This window comes from Rutilus rutilus (assembly GCF_951802725.1).
Source record: "Rutilus rutilus genome assembly, chromosome: 23".
Taxonomy (NCBI): Eukaryota; Metazoa; Chordata; class Actinopteri; order Cypriniformes; family Leuciscidae; genus Rutilus; species Rutilus rutilus.
Genome location: NC_140233.1, coordinates 21346 through 47500, shown reverse-complemented (window position 1 = coordinate 47500; position 26155 = coordinate 21346). Strand labels below are relative to the sequence as shown.

At 43.8% G+C, this 26155-nt stretch overlaps 1 protein-coding gene across 2 annotated transcripts in view; it reads left to right on the top strand.

The window, feature by feature from the left end:
• Positions 1-22622, top strand: part of pus7 (pseudouridine synthase 7) — a 30196-nt gene extending 7574 nt beyond the window's left edge. Inside the window, exons 5-18 of one of the 2 annotated variants that reach the window (XM_084397115.1) lie at positions 3579-3723; positions 6517-6628; positions 6707-6784; positions 6861-6989; positions 9909-10034; positions 10116-10177; positions 10527-10687; positions 12829-12955; positions 15477-15578; positions 16248-16377; positions 16456-16547; positions 19733-19856; positions 21254-21374; positions 21768-22622. In XM_084397115.1, the coding sequence (XP_084253241.1) occupies positions 3579-3723; positions 6517-6628; positions 6707-6784; positions 6861-6989; positions 9909-10034; positions 10116-10177; positions 10527-10687; positions 12829-12955; positions 15477-15578; positions 16248-16377; positions 16456-16547; positions 19733-19856; positions 21254-21374; positions 21768-21977 (1719 nt within the window). In that variant the 3' untranslated portion in view covers positions 21978-22622. Of the gene's footprint in view, positions 1-3578; positions 3724-6516; positions 6629-6706; positions 6785-6860; positions 6990-9908; positions 10035-10115; positions 10178-10526; positions 10688-12828; positions 12956-15476; positions 15579-16247; positions 16378-16455; positions 16548-19732; positions 20906-21253; positions 21375-21767 lie in introns of those variants that run through there. The other variant, XM_084397116.1, reaches the window with a different exon arrangement.
• Positions 22623-26155: the final 3533 nt, after the last annotated feature.

Below are 26155 nucleotides of genomic sequence, written 5' to 3'. Positions count from 1 at the left end.
CATTACCCTACACGCTCTCATTACCCTACACTGACTCATTACCCTACACTGACTCATTACCCTACACGCTCTCATTACCCTACACGCTCTCATTACCCTACACGCTCTCATTACCCTACACGCTCTCATTACCCTACACGCTCTCATTACCCTACACTGACTCATTACCCTACACTGACTCATTACCCTACACGCACTCATTACCCTACACGCTCTCATTACCCTACACTGACTCATTACCCTACACGCTCTCATTACCCTACACGCACTCATTACCCTACACGCTCTCATTACCCTACACTGACTCATTACCCTACACGCACTCATTACCCTACACGCTCTCATTACCCTACACGCACTCATTACCCTACATCAGTGGTCACCAACCTTTTCAAGCCTAAGATCACATCCAAAGTCCAAATGTAAACCAAGATCTACCACTTGCATAAAATTATGAAAAAACAAGGCCACAATGTAGTTCTACTTTGACATTCTTTGTTGCCTGTTAGTCACTAGCAAAATATTTATTTGACTATACAAATATGGTAAATGGTAAATGGACTGCATTTATATAGCGCTTTCAAAGACCCAATGGCCACCAAAGCGCTTTACAATATTGCCTCACATTCACCCACTCATTCATACACCGACGGCGGTGTCAGCCATGCAAGGCGATCCAGCTCGTCGGGAGCAACTGGGGTTAGGTGTCTTGCTCAAGACACTTGGTCAGGTGGAACCGGGGATTGAACCACCAACCTTCCGGTTTGTAGACAATCTACATGAACCACTGAGCCACTGCCGCCCCATAAATAGTATATAACTATACAAACTGTCAAGTGTCAACTATAATTCAACATTTGCGGAGGTGCGCGCGTGGCAAAAAATGACGCCATTGTAACAGCGCGCACGCCTCCGCATCCGAAGATGCACGACTTTGAACCGAATCTGCCCGAGCAGACGGATATTAGTACATCTCATCACACCGGCACCCAGTTTGCGCGTCTAAATCAGTTGTACGGTCTGGTTTTCAGTCTAAAACAGTTGCGTCAAGTATAAATGCCTCGTCTGTTTGAGGAGGTGCGCGCGCAGTCAGCGGAGGCTCGCGCTGCGGTGCCAGGCGAAAGTATAAACAAGGCTTAAGTCAGCAATTGTTTTACAGACATTATATGTAAACTATAGGCTATTTGATTGGACAGATATACCCCTTTCCCTCCCCTAGACACCATTTACTACACACAATAGGCTCACACATGGTGCATTTTAAATTAATAAATAATAATGAATAAAAAAATATATATATTTTTTTTCTCTGATTTTGAAAACTCTTCGCAATCGACGTAAAATGCTTCCAAGATCGACTTGTCGATCGCGATCGACGGGTTGGTGACTCCTGCCCTACACTCTCATTACCCTATACACGCCCTCTCATTACCCTACACACGCCCTCTCATTACCCTACACACGCTCTCTCATTACCCTACACACACTCTCATTACCCTACACACGCTCGTTACCCTACACACTCTCATTACCCTACACACTCTCGTTACCCTACACACGCACTCATTACCCTACACACTCTAGTTACCCTACACACGCTCGTTACCCTACACACGCTCGTTACCCTACACACTCTCGTTACCCTACACACGCACTCATTACCCTACACACTCCAGTTACCCTACACACGCTCGTTACCCTACACACGCTCGTTACCCTACACACTCTCGTTACCCTACACACGCTCTCATTACCCTACACGCTCTCGTTACCCTACACGCTCTCGTTACCCTACACACTCATTACCCTACACGCTCTCATTACCCTACACACTCATTACCCTACACACTCATTACCCTACACACTCATTACCCTACACGCTCTCATTACCCTACACGCGCTCATTACCCTACACGCTCTCATTACCCTACACGCTCTCATTACCCTACACGCTCTCATTACCCTACACGCTCTCATTACCCTACACGCTCTCATTACCCTACACACTCTCATTACCCTACACACTCTCGTTACCCTACACTCACTCATTACCCTACACACTCTCGTTACCCTACACTCACTCATTACCCTACACACTCTCGTTACCCTACACTCACTCATTACCCTACACACTCTCGTTACCCTACACTCACTCATTACCCTACACACTCTCGTTACCCTACACTCACTCATTACCCTACACACTCTCGTTACCCTACACTCACTCATTACCCTACACACTCTCGTTACCCTACACTCACTCATTACCCTACACACTCTCGTTACCCTACACTCACTCATTACCCTACACACTCTCGTTACCCTACACTCACTCATTACCCTACACACTCTCGTTACCCTACACTCACTCATTACCCTACACACTCTCGTTACCCTACACTCACTCATTACCCTACACACTCTCGTTACCCTACACTCACTCATTACCCTACACACTCTCGTTACCCTACACTCACTCATTACCCTACACACTCTCGTTACCCTACACTCACTCATTACCCTACACACTCTCGTTACCCTACACTCACTCATTACCCTACACACTCTCGTTACCCTACACTCACTCATTACCCTACACACTCTCGTTACCCTACACTCACTCATTACCCTACACACTCTCGTTACCCTACACTCACTCATTACCCTACACACTCTCGTTACCCTACACTCACTCATTACCCTACACGCTCTCGTTACTCTACACTCACTCATTACCCTACACGCTCTCATTACCCTACACACTCTCATTACCCTACACACTCTCGTTACCCTACACTCACTCATTACCCTACACACTCTCGTTACCCTACACTCACTCATTACCCTACACACTCTCGTTACCCTACACTCACTCATTACCCTACACACTCTCGTTACCCTACACTCACTCATTACCCTACACGCGCTTGTTACCCTATACGCGCTCGTTACCCTACACACTCTCGTTACCCTATACGCACTCATTACCCTACACACGCTTGTTACCCTATACGCACTCATTACCCTACACACTCTCGTTACCCTACACTCACTCATTACCCTACACGCGCTTGTTACCCTATACGCGCTCGTTACCCTACACACTCTCGTTACCCTACACTCACTCATTACCCTACACACTCTCGTTACCCTACACTCACTCATTACCCTACACGCGCTTGTTACCCTATACGCGCTCGTTACCCTACACACTCTCATTACCCTACACGCTCTCGTTACCCTACACACTCTCATTACCCTACACACTCTCATTACCCTACACACTCTTGTTACCCTACACACTCTCGTTACCCTACACGCTCTCATTACCCTACACACTCTCATTACCCTACACACTCTCGTTACCCTACACACTCTCGTTACCCTACACGCTCTCATTACCCTACACGCTCTCATTACCCTACACGCTCTTATTACCCTACACGCTCTCATTACCCTACACACTCATTACCCTACACACTCTCGTTACCCTACACTCACTCATTACCCTACGCGCTCTCATTTCTTTACACTCTCATGTCTGTCTGTCTGTCTGATGTCTGTCTGATGTTCTTCAGGTGCAGGAGGACTCGAAGGAGAAGCGCACTCTCCTGCACAGAGCTGTGAAGCTGCTGTTTCCCGGCCTGGAGACCAAGACTGAGGACCGGGAGGGCAAGAAGTTCATCGTGGCGTATCATGCAGCGGGTCAGAGAGCGCTGGCAGGTACACACTCGCTCCAGAACATGTGTGTGTAGTTTCAGCTCCAGAACATCTGTTTGTAGTTTCAGCTCCAGAACATGTGTGTGTGTAGTTTCAGCTCCAGAACATGTCTGTGTAGTTTCAGCTCCAGAACATGTGTGTGTAGTTTCAGCTCCAGAACATGTGTGTGTAGTTTCAGCTCCAGAACATGTGTGTGTAGTTTCAGCTCCAGAACATCTGTTTGTAGTTTCAGCTCCAGAACATCTGTGTGTAGTTTCAGCTCCAGAACATGTGTGTGTAGTTTCAGCTCCAGAACATGTGTGTGTAGTTTCAGCTCCAGAACATGTGTGTGTAGTTTCAGCTCCAGAACATGTGTGTGTAGTTTCAGCTCCAGAACATCTGTGTGTAGTTTCAGCTCCAGAACATGTGTGTGTAGTTTCAGCTCCAGAACATGTGTGTGTAGTTTCAGCTCCAGAACATGTGTGTTAGGGCTGCACGATTATGACAAAAATCATAATTGCCGATTATTCCCTTGAAATTGTAATTGCGATTATTAATTATGATTATCACAATTTACATTGAATATATATATATATATATATATATATATATATATATGTGTGTGTGTGTGTGTGTGTGTGTGTATATATATATACACACAGGCATATTGTTATACATGTTAACTTAAAAAATTGTGAACACCCACACAAGTACTGTCCCCCTTTACTTAACATAGACATAAATTGTTAGAATATGACTAATAGTAAAGAAGACTACTAATAAATAAACATTAGGCCTATGCTAAAGCTATTAAATAGCAGTCCCAAACTAGCTTTTGTTAATACAATGTTGGTATGAGCCACCACAGTATTTTAAAAATATAAAAAATAACACAAAGAGAAAATAAAGTGGCATTTTGGGGTTAATATTGAAACGACAGTTACCATGGTGAATACACAATACTAACAAGAACTGTTAATGAAACATGGAAATTGCTCCTGGTGAATAGAATGAAAATCATCCCTGCATGCAAATCCTTCTCAGCTAACACACGACGTACCAGTAACGTGATTTTTGGTATTTTACTTTTATTTCGTAACAACGTTGCATGCTCGTAGTTTCCTTTGCACTTTATATACAGTGAAGCGATACACGGCGCGCGCCTCCGCATTTGCGCGTGCAATTGAAGGAGTGTGCGCTACGAGTACAGTTTAACGGCTGACAGGACAGGAACGTCCGTTTTTCTGAGGTGAAATACTTTTTATTTCAGCGTACACACATACGTCACTGCCTGGTAGTTCCTATTGTGCTGGGTTTTCTGAAATAGTTGTGATTCGCCTCTCATAACATGACATGCTCTAAATGCACGCAGAGTGGATTTTTTTTTTTTTTTGTAATCGCGGCTTTGAACGATTACGTAATCGTGGCACCCGTAATCGCGATTAGAAATTCGATTAATTGTGCACCCCTAATGTGTGTGTAGTTTCAGCTCCAGAACATCTGTGTGTTTCAGCTCCAGATGCTGTTAGAGACGTGCTGTGACACTAGATGGCGCTCTGAACTCGCTGCATGATCCTGCATGAGCTTGAGTGAGCATGAGTGTATGGAAACACGACTGATGTTTGTGCATGTGAGGAGGACAGATCCCAGAGGATGATGGGATTATCCCATGATGCTCCATATCACAGTTGTTCGGGCAGCTTCTGCCCTGATGAGATCCGTTCAGTACGCGAGGAATGAGCGGAGTGTGTTGCATCTCGCTTATCTTCACAAACTGAATCTTCTGAATGAATTGAATGGAAACGGAACGGTGATTCCGGACTCATCCGCGCATGCTAACTCTCATCCGTGTGTGTGCTCGCGTCCTGAGTAACGCTGTCTTATTCTCCCAACGCTCCTCTCGCTCGCGGGACAGAGGTCAGAGCCGCCTCAGGTAAGGCCAATCCCACATCAGTCCAGGACGCCAGGAAAGCTTTCCTTCCGTTCCTTTATCAGTCTATAAGACTCATCACAATCCCAGAGACGACACTGAGGTGATTAACATCAGCGTGATCATGATCGTGACGTTATAGAGACCCTGTTTGAAACACATACTGGATTCGGCACTCGGATTTGCTGATCATATCGACCGTGAAACCAGACCGAGCGCTCAAGTGCTTCTAAACACAGGAGAAGATTTTACAGAAGACTTATTATAGAATTGGTTTATTGGAGATATTTTCACAGTTAGTCAGTATTATCACTGATGTTGTTCAGCCTGATTTATCTTCACTGCAGGAATATTGATATTAATATGTTAATCATGTTTGGTATTTGTGCTGAGACAGGAAGGATGCTCCGATTAAAAGTTAAAATAAACCTAAAACTCTTTCCTCCTCCATATTTGAGGTTTAATATACACTTGTGGCTTGCAGAAACAGAAGTCAATGTTTTATTCCATTAGAACGACTTTGAAAGATGTCTGTTATAAAGATGTTAAAGTCCACATTAGTGGTTGAATTATATTGAACTCCAGAGGATTTTACTGTGAATTTGACAGAGATGCTGTGCAAATTAAAAAGCTTAGTTATCATAACCCTTCTATAGAAATATTGAGCGGGTTTCTAAATATGATATTCTTTAGGTGTCGATGCTTCAGTAGCTCGTACAGTAGATTATATTCCTCAATACTCTTGACACAGCTGTTGCACTGGTGATCATGTGTGTTTTCCTCAAACTTAAAGCGTTTAATAAAAGCTCTGTTATGTTGTTCAGTCTGTGCTCCATTACTTTTTCATTTAGTGTCCATCCTCTCTTCTTTTCTGTCTCCCACTGAAGCCCCTCGAAAGCATTCATGGCCGAAGAACCGTGGCAGTTTCTGCCATTTCGTTCTCTATAAGGAGAACAAGGACACCATGGAGGCCATCAACCTCCTCTCCAAGTTCCTCAGGTGTGTGTGAGACGAGTCTGCGGCTGGTGAACCCTGGCGTTACGTGAACTCACACACACTCCTGTCTCTGTGTTTCAGGGTCAGGCCCAACATGTTCTCCTACATGGGCACCAAAGACAAGAGGGCCATTACAGTGCAGGAGATCGCCGTGCTGAAGTGAGTGAAGCCGAGCACCAGATCCGGCAAACGCTCAGGACACACTCCTGTATTCTGCTCTTCTGTTTCTCCTCAGGATCAGCGCTGAGAGATTATCTCACCTTAACAAATGCCTCATGAACCTGAAGCTGGGAAACTTCAGCTACAAGAAACATCCATTAAAACTGGGAGAGCTGCAGGGAAACCACTTCACGGTGGTGCTCAGGTGAGGATCAGCGCTACGTATGCAGGGATCCTAATGTCTCACCTTTCAGCAAAGTTCGCTGTACAGTAGTGCTATCATAACCTTTTTGCATTGGCATAAGTAACGATACGTCAAGCTTACGACATGACTGGCTTGTTTTCATTTAAATGTTACACAGTATACCCCTTTTCACAAGATGTGATATAAATAGAATGTGTCTGTGAAATTTCAGCTCAAAATGCCAGATCATTTATTATAGCTTGTCAAATTAGCCCTTTGTGTGTGTCCCTTTAAATGCAAATGAGCTTTAGCTCCGCCTCTGTTCAGAATAGGGCGGTAATAATGTCTTAAGCATGAATGGTAGGACAAATTAGACGACATGGCAAAATAAATATGATGCGAGTGCGCAAAGTACAAGATTTGAAGTATGAGTGTGCCGAGGTATGAGTGTGCCGAGGTATGAGTGCGCCGAGGTATGAGTGCGCCGAGGTATGAGTGCGCCGAGGTATGAGTGCGCCGAGGTATGAGTGTGTGAGGTATGAGTGTGTGAGGTATGAGTGTGTGAGGTATGAGTGTGTGAGGTATGAGTGTGTGAGGTATGAGTGTGTGAGGTATGAGTGTGTGAGGTATGAGTGTGTGAGGTATGAGTGTGTGAGGTATGAGTGTGTGAGGTATGAGTGTGTGAGGTATGAGTGTGTGAGGTGTGAGTTACGAGTGTGTGAGGTGTGAGGTACGAGTGTGTGAAGTGTGAGGTACGAGTGTGTGAAGTGTGAGGTACGAGTGTGCGAAGTGTGAGGTACGAGTGTGCGAGGTACGAGTGTGCGAGGTACGAATGCGTGAGGTGTGAGTGTGAAGTACGAGTGTGCGAGGTATGAGTGAAGTACGATTGTGTGAGTGTGTGTGAAGTGCGAGTGTGCGAGGTATGAGTGTGTGTGTGTGAGGTACGAGTGTGTGAGGTACGTGCGAGTGTGTGAAGTGCGACTGTGAGGTATGAGTGTGAGGTACGTGAAGTGTGAGTGAGTGTGTGAGGTACGAGTGTGTGAGGTATGAGTGTGCGAGGTACGAGTGTGCAAGATATGAGTGTGTGAAGTGTGAGTGTGCGAGGTACGAGTGTGTGAAATACAAGTGTGTGAGGTATGAATGTGAGTGTGTGAGGTATGAGTGTGTTAAGTATGAGTGTGAGTGTGCGAGATATGAGTGTGTGAAGTGTGAGGTATGAGTGCGAGTGTGTGAAGTGTGCGAGATATGAGTGTGAGGTACGTGTAACGTGTGTGTGGGGTATGAGTGTGAAGTGCGAGGTATGAGTGTGGAGTGTGCGAGGTATGAGTGTGGAGTGTGCGAGGTGGAGTGTGCGAGGTATGAGTGTGGAGTGTGCGAGGTATGAGTGTGGAGTGTGCGAGGTATGAGTGTGGAGTGTGCGAGGTATGAGTGTGTAGTGTGCGAGGTATGAGTGTGGAGTGTGCGAGGTATGAGTGTGGAGTGTGCGAGGTATGAGTGTGGAGTGTGCGAGGTATGAGTGGAGTGTGCGAGGTATGAGTGTGGAGTGTGCGAGGTATGAGTGTGGAGTGTGCGAGGTATGAGTGTGGAGTGTGCGAGGTGTGTGAGGTACGTGTAATGTGTGTGTGGGGTGTGAGTGTGTGAAGTGCGAGGTATGAGTGGAGTGTGCGAGGTATGAGTGGAGTGTGCGAGGTATGAGTGGAGTGTGCGAGGTATGAGTGTGGAGTGTGCGAGGTGTGGAGTGTGCGAGGTATGAGTGGAGTGTGCGAGGTATGAGAGGAGTGTGCGAGGTATGAGTGTGCGAGGTGTGAGTGTGCGAGGTGTGAGTGTGCGAGGTGTGAGTGTGCGAGGTGTGAGTGTGCGAGGTGTGAGTGTGCGAGGTGTGAGTGTGCGAGGTGTGAGTGTGCGAGGTGTGAGTGTGCAAGGTGTGAGTGTGCAAGGTGCGAGATACGAGTGTGTGAAGTGTGAGTGTGCGAGGTACGAGTGTGAAATACGAGTGTGCGAGGTACGAGTGTGTGAAGTGTGAGTGTGCAAGGTACGAGTGTGTGAAATACGAGTGTGCGAGATATGAGTATGTGAGGTACATGTGAGTGTGCGAGGTGTGAGTGTGCGGTACATGTAACGTGAGTGTGAGGTACGAGTGTGTGAGGTATGAGTGTGTGAGGTACGTATAATGTGTGTGAAGTGTGAGTGTGCGAGGTATGAGTGTGCAAGGTATGAGTGTGCGAGGTACGTGTAACGTATGAGTGTGCGAGGTACATGTAACGTGTGTGAGGTGCGAGGTATGAGTGTGTGAAGTATTAGTATGATTGAGTGTACGAGTGTGTGAGGTATGAGTGTGCGAGGTACGAGGTATGAGTGTGCGAGGTACGAGTGTGTGAAATACGAGTGTGTGAGATATGAGTGTGTGAAGTGTGAGTGCGAGGTACGAGTGTGTGAAATACGAGTGTGCGAGGTGTGAGTGTGCAAGGTACGAGTGTGTGAAATACGAGTGCGAGATACGAGTGTGTGGAGTGTGAGTGTGCGAGGTACGAGTGTGTGAAATATGAGTGTGTGAAGTGTGAGTGTGCAAGGTACGAGTGTGTGAAATATGAGTATGTGAGGTATGTGTAACGTGTGTGAAGTGCGAGTGTGCGAGGTACGTGTGAGTGTGCGGTACGTGTAACGTGTGTGAGTGTGAGGTACGTATAATGTGTGTGAAGTGTGAGTGTGCAAGGTATGAGTGTGCAAGGTACGTGTAACGTATGAGTGTGCGAGGTATGAGTGTGCGAGGTACATGTAACGTGTGTGAGATGCGAGGTATGAGTGTGTGAAGTATTAGTATGATTGAGTGTACGAGTGTGTGAGGTATGAAGTGTGTGAAGTGTGAGTGTGTGAAGTACGAGTGTGCGAGGTACGTGTAACGTGTGAGGTGCGAGTGTGTGAACTCTCTCTCCTCCACAGGAATATCTCCGGCTCTCTGGAGCAGGTCGAGCAGGCGATGACATCACTCAGAGAAACCGGCTTCATTAATTACTACGGCATGCAGCGCTTTGGGACCACAGCTGTTCCCACACACCGGGTCGGCAGGTGAACCCACACACACACACACTCACTCACACACACACACACTCAAACACACTGAATCTCACTGTTGGCACTGTTTTATAGGGCTATACTGCAGAACAACTGGAAGGAAGTGATGGATCTGATCCTGAAGCCTCGTCCTGGAGGTCAGAGTCACACACACACACACACACACACACACAGGATCTGATCCTGAAGCCTCGTTCTGGAGGTCAGAGTCTCTCTCTCTCACTCACACACACACACACACACACACACACAGGATCTGATCCTGAAGCCTCGTTCTGGAGGTCAGAGTCTCTCTCTCTCTCTCTCTCACTCACTCACACTCACTCACACACACACACACACACACACACACACACACACACACACAGACAGGATCTGATCCTGAAGCCTCGTTCTGGAGGTCAGAGTCTCACACACTCTCTCTCTCTCTCTCTCTCTCTCTCTCTCTCTCTCTCTCTCTCTCTCTCTCTCTCTCTCTCTCTGCAGCGGAGAAGGGTTATCTGGTGAAGTGCCGGCAGGAGTGGGCTCTCACACACGACCCCGAGGCAGCCCTGAAGAAGCTGCCGGTCAAGCGCTGCGTCGAGGGCCAGTTCCTGCGAGGCCTCGTCAAATACGGCAAGAACAACATCGTCACAGCGTTCGGACTGGTGAGCGAACACACTCGCACTACACAGCTGACCTCACACTACACAACTGATTTCACACTACACAAATGACCTCACACTACTCAACTGATCTCACACTCACACTACACAACTGACCTCACACTACACAACTGACCTCACACTACTCAACTGATCTCACACTCACACTACACAACTGACTTCACACTCACACTACTCAACTGACCTCACACTACACAAATGACCTCACACTACACAACTGACCTCACACTACTCAACTGATCTCACACTCACACTACACAACTGACTTCACACTCACACTACTCAACTGACCTCACACTACACAACTGAACTCACACTACACAACTGACCTCACACTACTCAACTGATCTCACACTCACACTACACAACTGACCTCACACTACTCAACTGATCTCACACTCACACTACACAACTGACTTCACACTCACACTACTCAACTGACCTCACACTACACAACTGACCTCACACTCACACTACACAACTGACCTCACACTACACAACTGACCTCACACTACTCAACTGATCTCACACTCACACTACACAACTGACTAGGCCTGTCGCGATAGTCAATAAATCAATTAATCGCACGATAAAAAAAAATTAGGTCGATAATTTTTCCGGCCGCGATAATTCCATTTGCATGCTTGTTTGTTTTCCTCGTCTCTCTCTCTCTCTCTCTCTCTATCATAGAGACTGGATGACCACTCTCGGTTCCTTAGCGTATAGGAGGAGTGAACCCTCTTGTCAGTTGCATGGTCTTTGTGTGGGGAGGCGGCGCTTGTCAGTCACATGGTCTTTGTATGGGAAAGCGGGACTGCTTGGGGCGACTGCCGGGAGAGAGAGAAGACGCTAGTTGTGAGTTGGAGGAAAAAAAAAAAGAAAAAGATGGAATTGGTTTCAAAGCCAAACGCGACAGCGAGCCCGATCTCATGAAAATGCGTATACCACGAATGTTATTTCTCGTGCCATTTATACGCCAAAAATAGTTTTTGCGTGCATATGATACGCACTTTACGGCGTGTAATACGCACGCACTCCTCACCCGTAATCCTAACCAAGTATTTTCAGTGCGTAGCATATACACGCAATAAAGTGCGTCTCCGTCTTCCCGACAGTACACAATCACTCAGGCGTTTAGTCGACAAAGTAACAGAAGGACAGTGCAAAATGGTGTGATATGGCCTGTTGAGGCTTTTTTTTATTTGTTTACAAAGGTCCTTAGGGCCAATCTCATTTCTCTGTCTTACCTCTTCCCCTTCCCCTACCCCTTTGTCTGCGTCTTCCCCTTGCCCTTCGATACCGAGTGAAGGGGGGTAGGGGGAAGAATGTTTCTCTAAGAAATGAGACACCACTCGATTACCGTTTGCGTCATCTTCCCTTTCCGCTAGCTGGCTGCTACGTCAACAGAGGCGATGCGCGTTGACATAAACAAACGAAGATGCCGTCGTCTCGGGTTGTAATATCGATTGCCTGGTCTCACTTCTGAGAAATTCCTACCCCTCTCTTTCAAGTGTGGTCCTCCGCAGACTTCGTTTCAAGGGCTATGTAGCCCTAGCCCTTAATCAAAATGAGAATTGGGACGCCACTTCCCCTCACATGAACGCGCAAAACCGAGGGGAAGGGGTAAGAGTAAGGGGTAAGACAGAGAAATGAGACGCAGCCTAACTGGCAGTTTTGGCTGTAATGGAATCTATCACTATTTATGTCTGAGCCTAATGTTTAATATTTTTTGAAGCGCAATTTTGATTTAGATCCATTTTATTTATTGTTTTTGGTATTTATTCAAGTGAATTTTTTTGTTAACAGACATTGAGAGTCCATTGCTTTTATTGTTTTTGGTTTTGTTAATTTTTTGTGGATATTTAAAATGTTTTCCGTTTTCAATGTTTAATATTCTTTAGAAATAAAAGTTAATAGATCTCTGAAAAGGTGTACCTGCATTATTATGCCATTATCATTATATTAGATGAAAATGGTCTCAGAACGACAATATTATCGTTTATCGCAATAATTTCTTGGACAATTTATCGTCCAGCAAAATTTGTTATCGTGACAGGCCTATAACTGACCTCACACTACACAACTGGAGTTCAGTGGTTTATAACTGTGCTTTTTCTGCTCAGATCCCTCGCAACAACAGGCTGATGTACATCCACAGTTACCAGAGTTACGTGTGGAACTCTATGGTCAGCAAACGTGTGGAGGCCTATGGGCTGAGAGCTGTGGAGGGAGATCTGGTCCTCAGAGGAGGTGTGTGTGTGTGAGAGTGAGAGAGTGTGTGTGAGTGTGTGAGTGTGTGAGAGAGTGAGTGAGTGTGAGAGAGTGAGTGAGTGTGTGAGAGTGAGTGAGTGTGTGAGAGAGAGAGTGAGTGTGTGTGTGTGAGAGAGTGAGTGTGTGAGTGAGTGTGTGTGTGAGTGAGTGAGTGTGTGAGTGAGTGTGTGAGTGAGTGAGTGTGTGAGTGAGTGAGTGTGTGTGTGAGTGAGTGAGTGTGTGAGTGAGTGTGTGTGAGTGTGTGTGAGTGAGTGTGAGTGAGTGTGAGAGAGTGTGAGTGAGTGTGTGAGAGAGTGAGTGTGAGTGTGTGTGAGTGTGTGTGAGTGTGTGTGAGTGTGTGTGAGTGTGTGTGAGTGTGTGAGAGTGTGTGAGAGTGTGTGAGAGTGTGTGAGAGTGTGTGAGAGTGTGTGAGAGTGTGTGAGTGTGAGAGTGAGTGAGTGAGTGTGTGAGAGTGTGTGAGAGAGAGTGAGTGTGAGAGAGAGTGAGTGTGAGAGAGAGTGAGTGTGAGAGAGAGTGAGTGTGAGAGAGTGAGTGTGAGTGAGTGTGAGAGAGAGTGAGTGTGAGAGAGAGTGAGTGTGAGAGAGAGTGAGTGTGAGAGAGAGTGAGTGTGAGAGAGTGAGTGTGAGAGAGTGAGTGTGAGAGAGAGTGAGTGTGAGAGAGTGAGTGTGAGAGAGAGTGAGTGTGAGAGAGAGTGTGTGTGTGAGAGTGTGTGAGAGTGTGTGAGAGTGTGTGAGAGTGTGAGAGTGTGTGAGTGAGTGAGTGAGTGTGTGAGAGAGTGAGTGTGAGAGAGAGTGAGTGTGAGAGAGAGTGAGTGTGAGAGAGAGTGAGTGTGAGAGAGAGTGAGTGTGAGAGAGAGTGAGTGTGAGAGAGAGAGAGTGTGTGAGAGTGTGTGAGAGTGTGAGTGTGTGAGAGAGTGAGTGTGAGAGAGAGTGAGTGTGAGAGAGAGTGAGAGAGAGTGAGTGTGAGAGTGTGTGAGAGAGTGAGTGTGAGAGAGAGTGAGTGTGAGAGAGAGTGAGTGTGAGAGAGAGTGAGTGTGAGAGAGAGTGAGTGTGAGAGAGAGTGAGTGTGAGAGAGAGAGTGTGAGAGAGTGAGTGTGAGAGAGAGTGAGTGTGAGAGAGTGAGTGTGAGAGAGAGTGAGTGTGAGAGAGAGTGTGTGTGTGAGAGTGTGTGAGAGTGTGTGAGAGTGTGTGAGAGTGTGTGAGAGTGTGAGAGTGTGTGAGTGAGTGAGTGAGTGTGTGAGAGAGTGAGTGTGAGAGAGAGTGAGTGTGAGAGAGAGTGAGTGTGAGAGTGTGTGAGAGAGTGAGTGTGAGAGAGAGTGAGTGTGAGAGAGAGTGAGTGTGAGAGAGAGTGAGTGTGAGAGAGAGTGAGTGTGAGAGAGTGAGTGTGAGAGAGTGAGTGTGAGAGAGTGAGTGTGAGAGAGTGAGTGTGAGAGAGTGAGTGTGAGAGAGTGAGTGTGAGAGAGTGAGAGTGAGTGAGTGAGTGAGTGAGTGTGTGTGTGAGAGTGTGTGAGAGAGAGTGAGTGTGAGAGAGAGTGAGTGTGAGAGAGAGTGAGTGTGAGAGTGTGTGAGAGAGTGTGAGAGTGTGTGAGAGAGTGTGAGAGTGTGTGAGAGAGTGTGAGAGAGAGTGAGTGTGAGAGTGAGTGAGAGAGAGTGAGTGTGTGAGAGTGTGTGAGAGTGTGTGAGAGTGTGTGAGTGTGTGAGTGAGTGTGAGAGTGAGTGAGTGAGTGAGTGAGTGAGTGTGAGAGAGAGTGAGTGTGAGAGAGAGTGAGTGTGAGAGAGAGTGAGTGTGAGAGAGAGTGAGTGTGAGAGAGTGAGAGTGTGAGAGAGAGTGAGTGTGAGAGAGAGTGAGTGTGAGAGAGAGTGAGTGTGAGAGAGAGTGAGTGTGAGAGAGAGTGAGTGTGAGAGAGAGTGAGTGTGAGAGAGAGTGAGTGTGAGAGAGAGTGAGTGTGAGAGAGAGTGAGTGTGAGACACACAGTGAGTGTGTGACAGAGAGTGAGTGTGAGTGTGTGTGTGTGAGTGTGAGTGTGTGTGTGTGTGTGTGTGTGTGTGTGTGAGTGAGTGTCAGAGAGTGAGTGAGTGAGTGTGAGAGAGTGAGTGAGTGTGAGTGTGTGAGAGAGTGAGTGTGAGAGAGAGTGAGTGTGAGAGAGAGTGAGTGTGAGAGAGAGTGAGTGTGAGAGAGAGTGAGTGTGAGAGAGAGTGAGTGTGAGAGAGAGTGAGTGTGTGAGAGAGTGAGTGTGAGAGAGAGAGAGAGTGAGTGTGTGTGTGTGAGAGAGAGAGTGAGTGTGAGAGAGTGAGTGAGTGTGAGAGAGAGTGAGTGAGTCAGAGAGTGAGTGAGTGAGTGAGTGAGTGAGTGAGTGACTGTGAGTGAGAGTGACTGTGAGTGAGAGTGACTGTGAGTGAGAGTGACTGTGAGTGAGAGTGACTGTGAGTGAGAGAGTGAGTGTGTGTGTGTGAGAGTGTGTAGTGTGTGGTCAGTATCTGAGCTCTTCTGTGTGTTCTAGGCTCTGCTCATGTTCTGTCAGCTGACGAGGCAGAGAAACACTCCATTCATGATGTTGTGATGCCACTGCCCGGGTTCGACGTGATCTACCCCACTCACAGCGGTGAGGCATTCTGGGAAACTCACCTTTACTTCCGTTACTATGGAAATGAATGAATCACATTACTGTTGCTTTTGTAAGATTTTGAGATCAAGCCTCCAGCAGCGCAACACAATCCAGAATGATCCCGTTGAACAGAACTAGTTTATATTGTGATTTATGAGCATCATCACACTGTAATTTTAGTTTCTGTTGTAATTTTATTTTATTTTTAAGCAATTTCGTTATGTGTTTTTGTAAAAAAAAAAAAAAAAAATTAAAAAAATGTTTATTGCTATTTAGGTTTAATTTAGTCTATATTAAATTATTTATATATAATTTAGCTATATTTCAGTTAAGTTTTTCCCGGATAACGGGAGTCTGATAACGGGAGGAGAGCCGGAACACACGCCGGATCTTAAGCTAGACCTTTTTATTTTATTTTAATTTTTTCAAAACTCATTTACATTTACACTTAACAGTCATTTACAGTGTGTTGAACTAATCCTCTCCTTGCCATTTCCGCGCTCTTGCAAACTGGATTTTCCTCTCCAACTTGTGTGTGTGTGTTCAGCAGCTGGTCTGGTGTGTGTGTGTGTGTGTTTGAGGTGTGTGTTCAGCAGCTGGTCTGGTGTGTGTGTTTGAGGTGTGTGTTCAGCAGCTGGTCTGACGCGTGTGTGTGTTCCGCTACAGTGGGTCAGGGATACGGAGATATGCTGAGCGCTGACGATCTGGACATTCAGAACATGAGGCACAAAGTTCGTGATTATTCTCTGGCCGGTGCGTACCGTAAACTCCTCACTCGCCCCAGTGACGTCAGCTGGTGAGAACCTCTCTCTCTCTCCGTCAGTGTGTGTTTCAGTGCTGGTTCTGATGATTCTGTATGTGTGTTTCTCCAAAGGGAGCTGATTCAGTACGATGATCCGCGAGTTCCTCTCGTTCACACAGATGTGGAGAAACTAGAAAACATTCCAGCTCCAGTGTACCTCAAAGGTCCAGAACACTCACTCACTCACTCACTCACTCACTCACTCACTCACTCTCTCACACACACACATACACACTCTCTCTCTCTCTCTCTCTCTCACACACACATAAACACTCTCTCTCACACACACACACACTCACACAGAGCACAAGCTCTAGTTATTAGTGCCACCGGTGGCCGTTCAGTGAACAGAAATATATGAATCACTACAATAATGATCTTGATTGGAGTCTGAAAGTATTTGCTCATTTAAATCCAAACAGCTTTTTTTTCTGGGCCAGGCAGTAGATCGTGTCTCTTAGCCCTAACCCAAACCCTAACCCGAGACGAGTCTCCTAACCCTCTGGGCTCTGAGGTGTTTTCTGGGCCCTGGAGGTGTTCTGACATGCTCTGACATTTGTGCTTATTTCTGTTACTTGTAACATTTTCATGGCTAAAGTCTGATTACACTGTATTTAGCACAAACTCTGCTACAATAATATGTCAGCAGCATGTATGTAAAAGTTTGCAGTTTTGAGATAATGACATTTATGCGTGGTTTGTGAAAATACAAAAAACAATTGTCACTGAAACAAGGCCATGAAACCCATACTGATTATTTCTTCACAAGACTTTTGAAAATTGTATGACATAGCCTAGAATATTTGCTCTAAAACTATGTGAAAATCACCCTGACTACTCATTCAGAGAAGACAATATATTGATTTAAAAATTTTAAGACGTGTTTTGTGTAAGAAAGCTTTATGCGAGGAGGCGTGATCACATCATTAATATGTATTGTTTTCACACCTGAGAAAGACAAAGACCCTCCCCTAACGGCCCTATTAGGAGCTATCAGGCCCTGTCATTCTGAGCAACCTTGCACAAAGAATGAGGAGATTTAAAAAAGAATGGCTGTTTGATTGTTTGGATTTATTTACAACACAACATAATCCAAAGATACACAACAAATGACAAAAAAAGCACATTATTTAATACACTGAACTATAGACAGAGACTTAACCAGTCACACACCTTTGTGCCATTCCTGAAACATAGTACATACCTTTCATTTCCTTGGTGTTTGATTTTTCACTTTACCATGTTCATGTACAGAGACTTATGTGAATGTTGAAGTCAACAGGACTCCTCAGTGGGGCATCTGGTCCCTGAAGAAAAAAAAAAAAAAAAAAACGCTGTGAACATACTAATATCAAGAGAAACTATAGGAACTATAAAAAAAAAAACTATTACAAAAATGAAGCCTATTGTTTGGCACATTTTGCTTTTCAAACGCGTGCAGAGAACATTTACTGAAGTGATCAAGCCGTTCAAAACTATTAAACGAATTATTGTTACCATATTATACATCTACGTTTGAGCAGATATCCACAAACACAGTATTTAACAGTAAACACGGTTCTAAACATTATAATATTCACCATAGTATACACTCATACTAGCCTACTTTTATCATGCTGTGTTTTATTATAGAATATAAAAATATCCTTGTGTCGGACATGTATTGCCTACCAGTCTAGTTCACATTTCAACATGTTGTCTATTTATAGATACATATACATGTACGATATTAGGCTTAGTTCATGTTTTTACTTCAATCTCATTTCATAACATACATTTTAATCTGGCACCACCAGTTTAGCATGTCTTACCTTAAAAATCGTCTCATCTTCAAATCGCGTTCTTCTAATTCTTCTGAGGTAAATCCAAGTGAAACAGCACGGCACAGCACAAACACAGTCTTCCAAACTCGATGAAAAGCAGAGGAGTAAGTTACCGAAGTCTCTGATTCTTTGTTTTGAGGTGATGAGGGCGTTTACAGGTCTGCGTTCGTCCGCGTGGATCATTTGCATGTCAATTGCTCGTGCGCGCATGGTCACATTAGAGTTAATGAGGAAGCGTTTGAGAAACTGTACGTGCCGCTGCTTTCATACGGATTACTTAAACAGTGAATATTTGTTTTTTATATAACTTACATACTTTAAAAATAGAGACTCCAAGCGTTGTATAGACATGCGTTTCAAGTCTGTGTGACAAACATTCGCTGAGTTACAGGTCATTTTCTGTCGCGTTTCAGAATGAGTTTCACATTGAGAGAGAGACGGCAGAACGCGCATCATGTTTATTTTCTTTATTTTACGAAAAACACAACATTTTGTTTTTATTATGAGTGTACACAAATACATTTAAGTGTTTTGATTGATGTATAAAACTTACATATAAAATCAAAATCAACAGACTATTTTGAGTTTCTTTTGTTCTGATATGAAAAATTGTGAGCTGGTATCGCCGGCGATACCGCCGACCCCAGGGGGTTAACCCTAACCTAACCCGAGTCGAGTCTCTTAACCCTAACCCTAACCTAACCCGAGTCGAGTCTCTTAACCCTAACCCGAGTCGAGTCTCTTAACCCTAACCCGAGTCGAGTCTCTTAACCCTAACCCGAGTCGAGTCTCTTAACCCTAACCCGAGTCGAGTCTCTTAACCCTAACCCGAGTCGAGTCTCTTAACCCTAACCCGAGTCGAGTCTCTTAACCCTAACCCGAGTCGAGTCTCTTAACCCTAACCCTAACCTAACCCGAGTCGAGTCTCTTAACCCTAACCCGAGTCGAGTCTCTTAACCCTAACCCGAGTCGAGTCTCTTAACCCTAACCCGAGTCGAGTCTCTTAACCCTAACCCGAGTCGAGTCTCTTAACCCTAACCCGAGTCGAGTCTCTTAACCCTAACCCGAGTCGAGTCTCTTAACCCTAACCCGAGTCGAGTCTCTTAACCCTAACCCGAGTCGAGTCTCTTAACCCTAACCCGAGTCGAGTCTCTTAACCCTAACCCGAGTCGAGTCTCTTAACCCTAACCCGAGTCGAGTCTCCTATATTTATACAGCGCTTTTTACAACACAGTGTTTCAGAGCAGCTTTACAGAGATAACAGGAAAATAATGCAACAGAGTTTGTTTACAGAAGAGAATAGCGTCACAGTCCAGCTTCAGTGATGGATCATTTCTGTTGTAAAAAAGTTAGTTCAGTTATATATATATATATCCGCTCTGGAGAAAACCGTGATGTCATTGTCCAGCTCAGTTTAGTTCTCATATATTGGTGTCAGTGCAGTAGATCAGTAATATTGTCAGATTGAGTTGATAGACCTAACCCTGACCATCTCATTGTGTGTGTGTGTGTGTGTGCCTCTACAGAAGGGAAGTACCGGGCGCTAAAGATGGAGTTTTCTCTGCCGTCCTCCACTTACGCCACGATGGCCGTCAGAGAAGTGCTGAAGATGGACACCAGCATCAAGAGTCAGACTCAGCTCAACACCAGGTGGCTGAACTGACCATCTCACACACACACACACACAGCTGGCTGAACTGACCGTCTCACACACACACACACAGCTGGCTGAACTGACCGTCACACACACACACACAGCTGGCTGAACTGACCATCACACACACACACACACACACACACAGCTGGCTGAACTGACCGTCTCACACACACACACACACACACACACACACACAGCTGGCTGAACTGACCACCACACAGACACACACACACACACACACACACACACACACAGCTGGTTTAACTGACCGTCACACACACACACACACTCACACTCACACACACACACACACACAGCTGGCTGAACTGACCACCACACAGACACACACACACACACACACAGCTGGTTTAACTGACCGGCACACACACACACACACACACACACACACAGCTGGCTGAACTGACCACCACACAGACACACACACACACATACACAGCTGGCTGAACTGACCGTCACACACACACACACACACACACACACACACACACACACACAGCTGGCTGAACTGACCGTCACACACACAGCTGGCTGAACTGACCGTCACACACACACACACAGCTGGCTGAACTGACCACCACACAGACACACACACACACACAGCTGGTTTAACTGACCGTCTCACACACACACACACACACACACACAGAGCTGGTTTAACCGACCGTCACACACACACACACACTCACTCACACACACACACACTTTCACCAGCTTTAGCCCAGCAGTTTATTGGCGATGAACACTTTGCTACGTCGTGTGTGTAATTTTGACAGTGAAGAAGCTACACACAGTTTTTCAGTTACTCAGTTTTAGTGTGTTGTTGTTTTAAAGCTGTAAAGACATTTATTACATGTATTTTCAGAACTTCAGCATAGACTGAACATTGAGCTGTAAATGAACATATTCCAGTTCTTGTGAGATTAATTTGATGATTTATTATTGTAAAATGTTCTATTTCTGCTGAATGCTGAATTTTTCAGTGTAAATATTTGAATCTGAATAAATGAATCTTCCTGATGTCTTCATGTGTCCGTGTGTAAATGTGTAAGGCGTGTTCTCAAACATTCCCAGAGCCGAACAGTGCATTCCTCTGGACAGAGTCTCGTTTCTTCATTCTCAGAGCGACTGGGCCTTTATGCATTCTTTACTTCGTGCTTGAACCCCTAATGATAGATCTATCCTCACAAAAGCATTAATGCTAGCGATGAGGCAGATACGTTTACAAAGTAATCATATCTGCAGGATAAGACATGTAAAGTGTTCTGGTCTTCATGATAACCCTGTCGTAAAATCATCTGACGGCTTCATAACCCGCTCTACACCACTGACAGCGCTGGAGAGTTTATCCCTGCCTTCTCTCTCCTGACAGAGACTGGATGTTATTTTACAGTCCTGTCTGGAATGATCTGAAGGACTGTGGAAATGGACCTTTGTGCATTACAGAGTGGGATCATGGAGCAACACCAAATGGCCGGTGCCGAGTGGTTGGGGTTAGTGGTCACTTTACAGAAAATGCCACATTATGATTTAGAGTGATCTGCTATCTAAGGGTGTCTAAGTTATGGATTTCAGAAATGTACATTGATTAAAGCTCGTTGAAGTAAGTCTGCAGCTTCTTGAAGGAGTTCTGTGTTTATAATGATTTACTGCGGTATTTTGGTGTGAGCTGTGGATAGCGTGTGTGTTTAATAACCCGTTCTGTAAAGTGAGTTTTGTGAAAAGGGCTTTACAAACAAATGTGAATTACATTTATTTTATTATTTAATAAAGCCAGCACCGTCTTGTAGTATTAATGTGCTAATCTTTGTGTTTTTCTGTGCATCTAAACATCATATTTGTGCAGTATAAACTATAAATCTATCTGTTCTTTCATCTCTAACCAGCATCAACAGAACAAGATGGTGTTCCCCTCCACATCTGGGTCAGATCCGTCAGTCTGGTTCCCCTCCACTCCCCATCTGGGTCAGATCCAGACTATTGGTGATCTCCCACTGGCAGAGTCGAACATCATTAGTGCCGACGTGAATAATGATCTTAGAGAATTTACGATTAGCATTAGCCAGCACTTTAAAATTTGGTTTCAGCACTTTTAAATTCCCCAAACTTATTGGGTTATCCTAAAGTTGTGTAAAAGACCAATAATTTGCATTGTCTTATGGCATCAATGCACTTGGTGTCAAATCAGTCACAATAGATTTTAATGCTGCTCAGACATAGATCGCTATTCCAATACCTTTTTAATAATCAACACAGGCAATTACACTGCATTTCACTGTTAAAACTTATGAGGCCTTTAGGATACACTCTTTTTGAAGATGAATGAGTTAAATAAAAATGTATTCCACTGGCTGAAATCTTAAAATATATGCAGAACTGATAAGAGTCTACCAAATGTGAAATAATGAAAGGTTTCCTGAACTGTCAGCTCACATCTGCATTATATTAAATCTGTAGTTTATTATCTAATGAGAAATATCACAACAGAAAACTGTATCCATTTTTTTAAACACTTAACATTACTTACTATGGTTTGCAAAAAGGCTCCTCCTTTAACCCCCTGAGGTCGGCTATCGCGCCGGCGCGATAGGCTCGTTTTTTTCCTTATCAGTGCAAAAAAGAATCAAAATACTAATAGTAATTTTTATCTTATATGCTTGTGTTATACATCAATCGATTCTGTTAAGTGTGTATTTTTTTGTGTATACTCATAATAAAAACAAGGTGTTGTGCTTTTTGCCAAATAAAGAAAAATAAACACGAAGCGAGTTCTGCCTTCTCTCTGTCAGTTAAGTCCATTCTGAAACGCGTCCGAAAATGAACCATAACTCAGCGAATACTCAGTCAAACAGGCATACAGACACACAGGCATGAAGCTTGAATTCTCTTCTTTTAAATGAAGTATTTTTTATAAAAAAACTAATATTCTCAGTTTATGCAATCTGTATGAAAAGAGCGAGATGTCAGTCTTTCTCATCGCAGCTAATTATTTTTAATGTGACCCCGCCCACGGAGAGCGCGCGCTATTCAAACGCAAATGACTGAGGCAATCCTGCAAACTGTGAACGCCCACATCAGCTCGAGAAAACACATCAAGCTTATTCAGATCATTGTACTTGTTTACACAGTCTCGCAGTGCTGTGAGAAATAATACTATAATGGAAAATGTACCTCAGAAGTGCTGGTATTTCAAGGAGCAACAGATCCTGAGCTATGGAATGGCGAGAATTACCTGGGTGATGTACTAATTATCGCAAGATTCGGACTTAAGTGCATTCGAATATGCCTACTTTCCTACTATATAGTAGGCAGTACGAAGCAGTACGTTCGAAACATCAGTATTCACAAAAGAGTAGGCGAGAAGTTCCCGGATGGCTTACTGCTTCCGGACAGATTTTCGAGTGCTCATCCGATGGATACTCTTCTATCCCAGGAGGCCACGCGAGAGGATACGTCATTATCAAACATCGCAGAGATCAGCGACGCGGGTGCTTTCAAATGTGAGTAAACACGGTTCCTTGTGTTAAAATTGCATGTGTTGAACTACTGTAGAGTAAACTGTTGAATTGTTGAAGGTGTAAAGACGTTACACTGTATAGTATAGTTGTGATTTTGTTGTAAAAACACGTGTTATTATGAATAACGTTAGCTAACGGGCGCTCCAGTAAGGACACGTAAGTTACGTCTCGAACGTGGATTTGCATAAACCATATACATCTTAAAGACGCTTATTTTAAATGTCTATTTACATCTGACAGGAAAATCTTCAATAAGTATTGCAGAAGAGCACATCACAACATGAAATAGACATCTGAGTGATTCTATTCTATTATGTAGAACAAATCTATAAAGTAACTAAACATAAGTTATTTATTTTATTTGTCCATTACTGTTGATAAATTGAGGAACATTTATGTTGGATAAAAAGTTAAAAGAACCTCAACATGTAAATGTAGTATTGAGTTCATAAATCACAGAGGTTTTGTGAATCTGGATTGAGGAACAGATGAACGTGTGTGTTTATCCTGTGGAGAGTGGCTCATGAAGCTGAATGCTGCCATCAAAGGCTTTGAGTGAGTATACTACAGAAATTAATAACTATTTAAATCTTAAGTTGTAGTTTATTTTAATTATTGTAATTTCAAACAGAGCTATTACAGCACTTTTCTGATTCTTGATTTCTGTGCATTTGCTGCAGATCTTCTGTGGTGGAGCAGGACCTGCAAGGGAAGATGATGGCGGCATTTGTGAAAAAAAGCGTTTTTGTCTTCTAGATAATCCTGAAATCAAATGACATTGTGCGGTTGAAATGACTGCTTTTGTGTTATGTTTGTGCATTTTGTAGGATCTGAAATGTCAGCAGGCTGGTGTGAGCACTGAGGATGAGGAGCCCAGAGCTGAATCCTGGAGATGGTGCCATGGATGAGTCCCTCCATCACTCCACCTGCCCTTACGAGACCCTCCATCACTCCATCTGCCCTTATGAGACCCTCCATCACTCCACCTGCCCTTACGAGACCCTCCATCACCCCACCTGCCCTTATGAGACCCTCCATCACTCCACCTGCCCTTACGAGTCCCACCATCACTCCACCTGTCCTTACGAGACCCTCCATCACTGTGTTGAGATGGCAGAAGGATGTGGGGTTCAGCGCCTTCAGCCTACATACATGATTGTAGTTTGAATAAAGCTTTGTTTCATGTGTTGACTTGTATATGCATTTGTTTATTGTGTGATGGTGAATTTCATTCTTTCTTTTACTAATTTATTAGTATTTCTTATTGTTGTCAGTAAATAAAATATAATTATTTAATTAATGCTTTATTTAATTGTTGGAATGAAAATGTAGATATGTTCACTATATACACATCTAGAGTGTATTCATGCATAGCTATGTTATATGACATACATTACATTTTGTTTGTTTTATTGAATTATATCATTTTCAGTAAAAAGTAATATAATTAAGTATTGGTCAGCATTTATCGTTGTTGTATTTTTTTATTTTTTTGGGGGGAGGTGGAATAGCAATGCAATTCATTCTGGGGTAATATTAATTTTAATATTAATGATACTTAAATTTTTCGAGTATAAAATCAACAGTTTTCTCCAAAGGCGAATCTTCGCACAGGGCCTTTTGTGCAGACATTACAAACGCTGAGGAAAACCGTTCCAGGTAGGAACTGATCGAGTTACTGATGTTATGAGGTATATATATATATCATGAGTTTGCATACATAATATGAGATTTTATACACCGGAAAAAAGAACCTACAAGGTTGAATATCTTAATATATATTTTCTTAAATAATTCATTATAATACATTTTAAAAATGCATTTTTTGTTATTTATGGGCCTAGGTCTGAGGGATGAAACAAGAGTTAAATTAAAAAAAAGAGGAAAACATAAAGCAGTTAGCCACTTTTGCTTGTGGATGAAAATGTTTGGATATAAAATAAAGAAATTAACAACATATTCAAGAGATGACAATTTTGGGATTTCGTAATAAAAATAAATAATATCGTTAAGGATAAAACGGTGGGTCACATTAGTAGGGTTAAATATAAGAACTTAAATCAACCCTAAATGTATTCACAAAATAAATGGGCAGCAGTTTCTTCAAAAAGACACAAAATGAGCAAGTTTAATCAATATCAAGATATTTACAGATAGATATTTAAACGTGTCGTTCAAATCTTTTAAGTTGTTGCGCGTGTGATAACGCGTCGTAGGTCACATGATAACGTCAACATGGCAGATGTCCGGTTCGCATTCATACTCAACGAGATCTGGCTATAAAGTACCTACTCTTTTAGCGCTCGTTAAGTAATTACTTATTGAAATTAAGTATCTACTCATTGAGTATGCGGTTTCGAACGCAGCCCAAAACTGCTTCTGGAATTAACTTTTATATCTATACTGTGGTGCATCTTGGAATTTGGGAGAAACCAAGTGTAGAAGATGAAGGGGAATGTTTGTTTTAAAATGTAACAGTTTTTCAATGATGAGATACAGTATGTATGTCTGTTAAATATTAATTTGTGGATTAGGGCATGTACAGAAATGTATTATTTTGAGATTTGGTTGTTTGTTGAATCTAATTCCTGGTTTCTTACATTTCTGTCAATGGTTGTGGCCAATAGTATAAATGCCCACAGCCTGATCCTGCACAGGATTGTCAGTCTGTGATGTAGTTTGGAGAGTGAAGAACCAACTGAAGTGAGAGTAAGACATTTATTTTAATGTTGTTTATTTTTCAGTTGTACTTAATT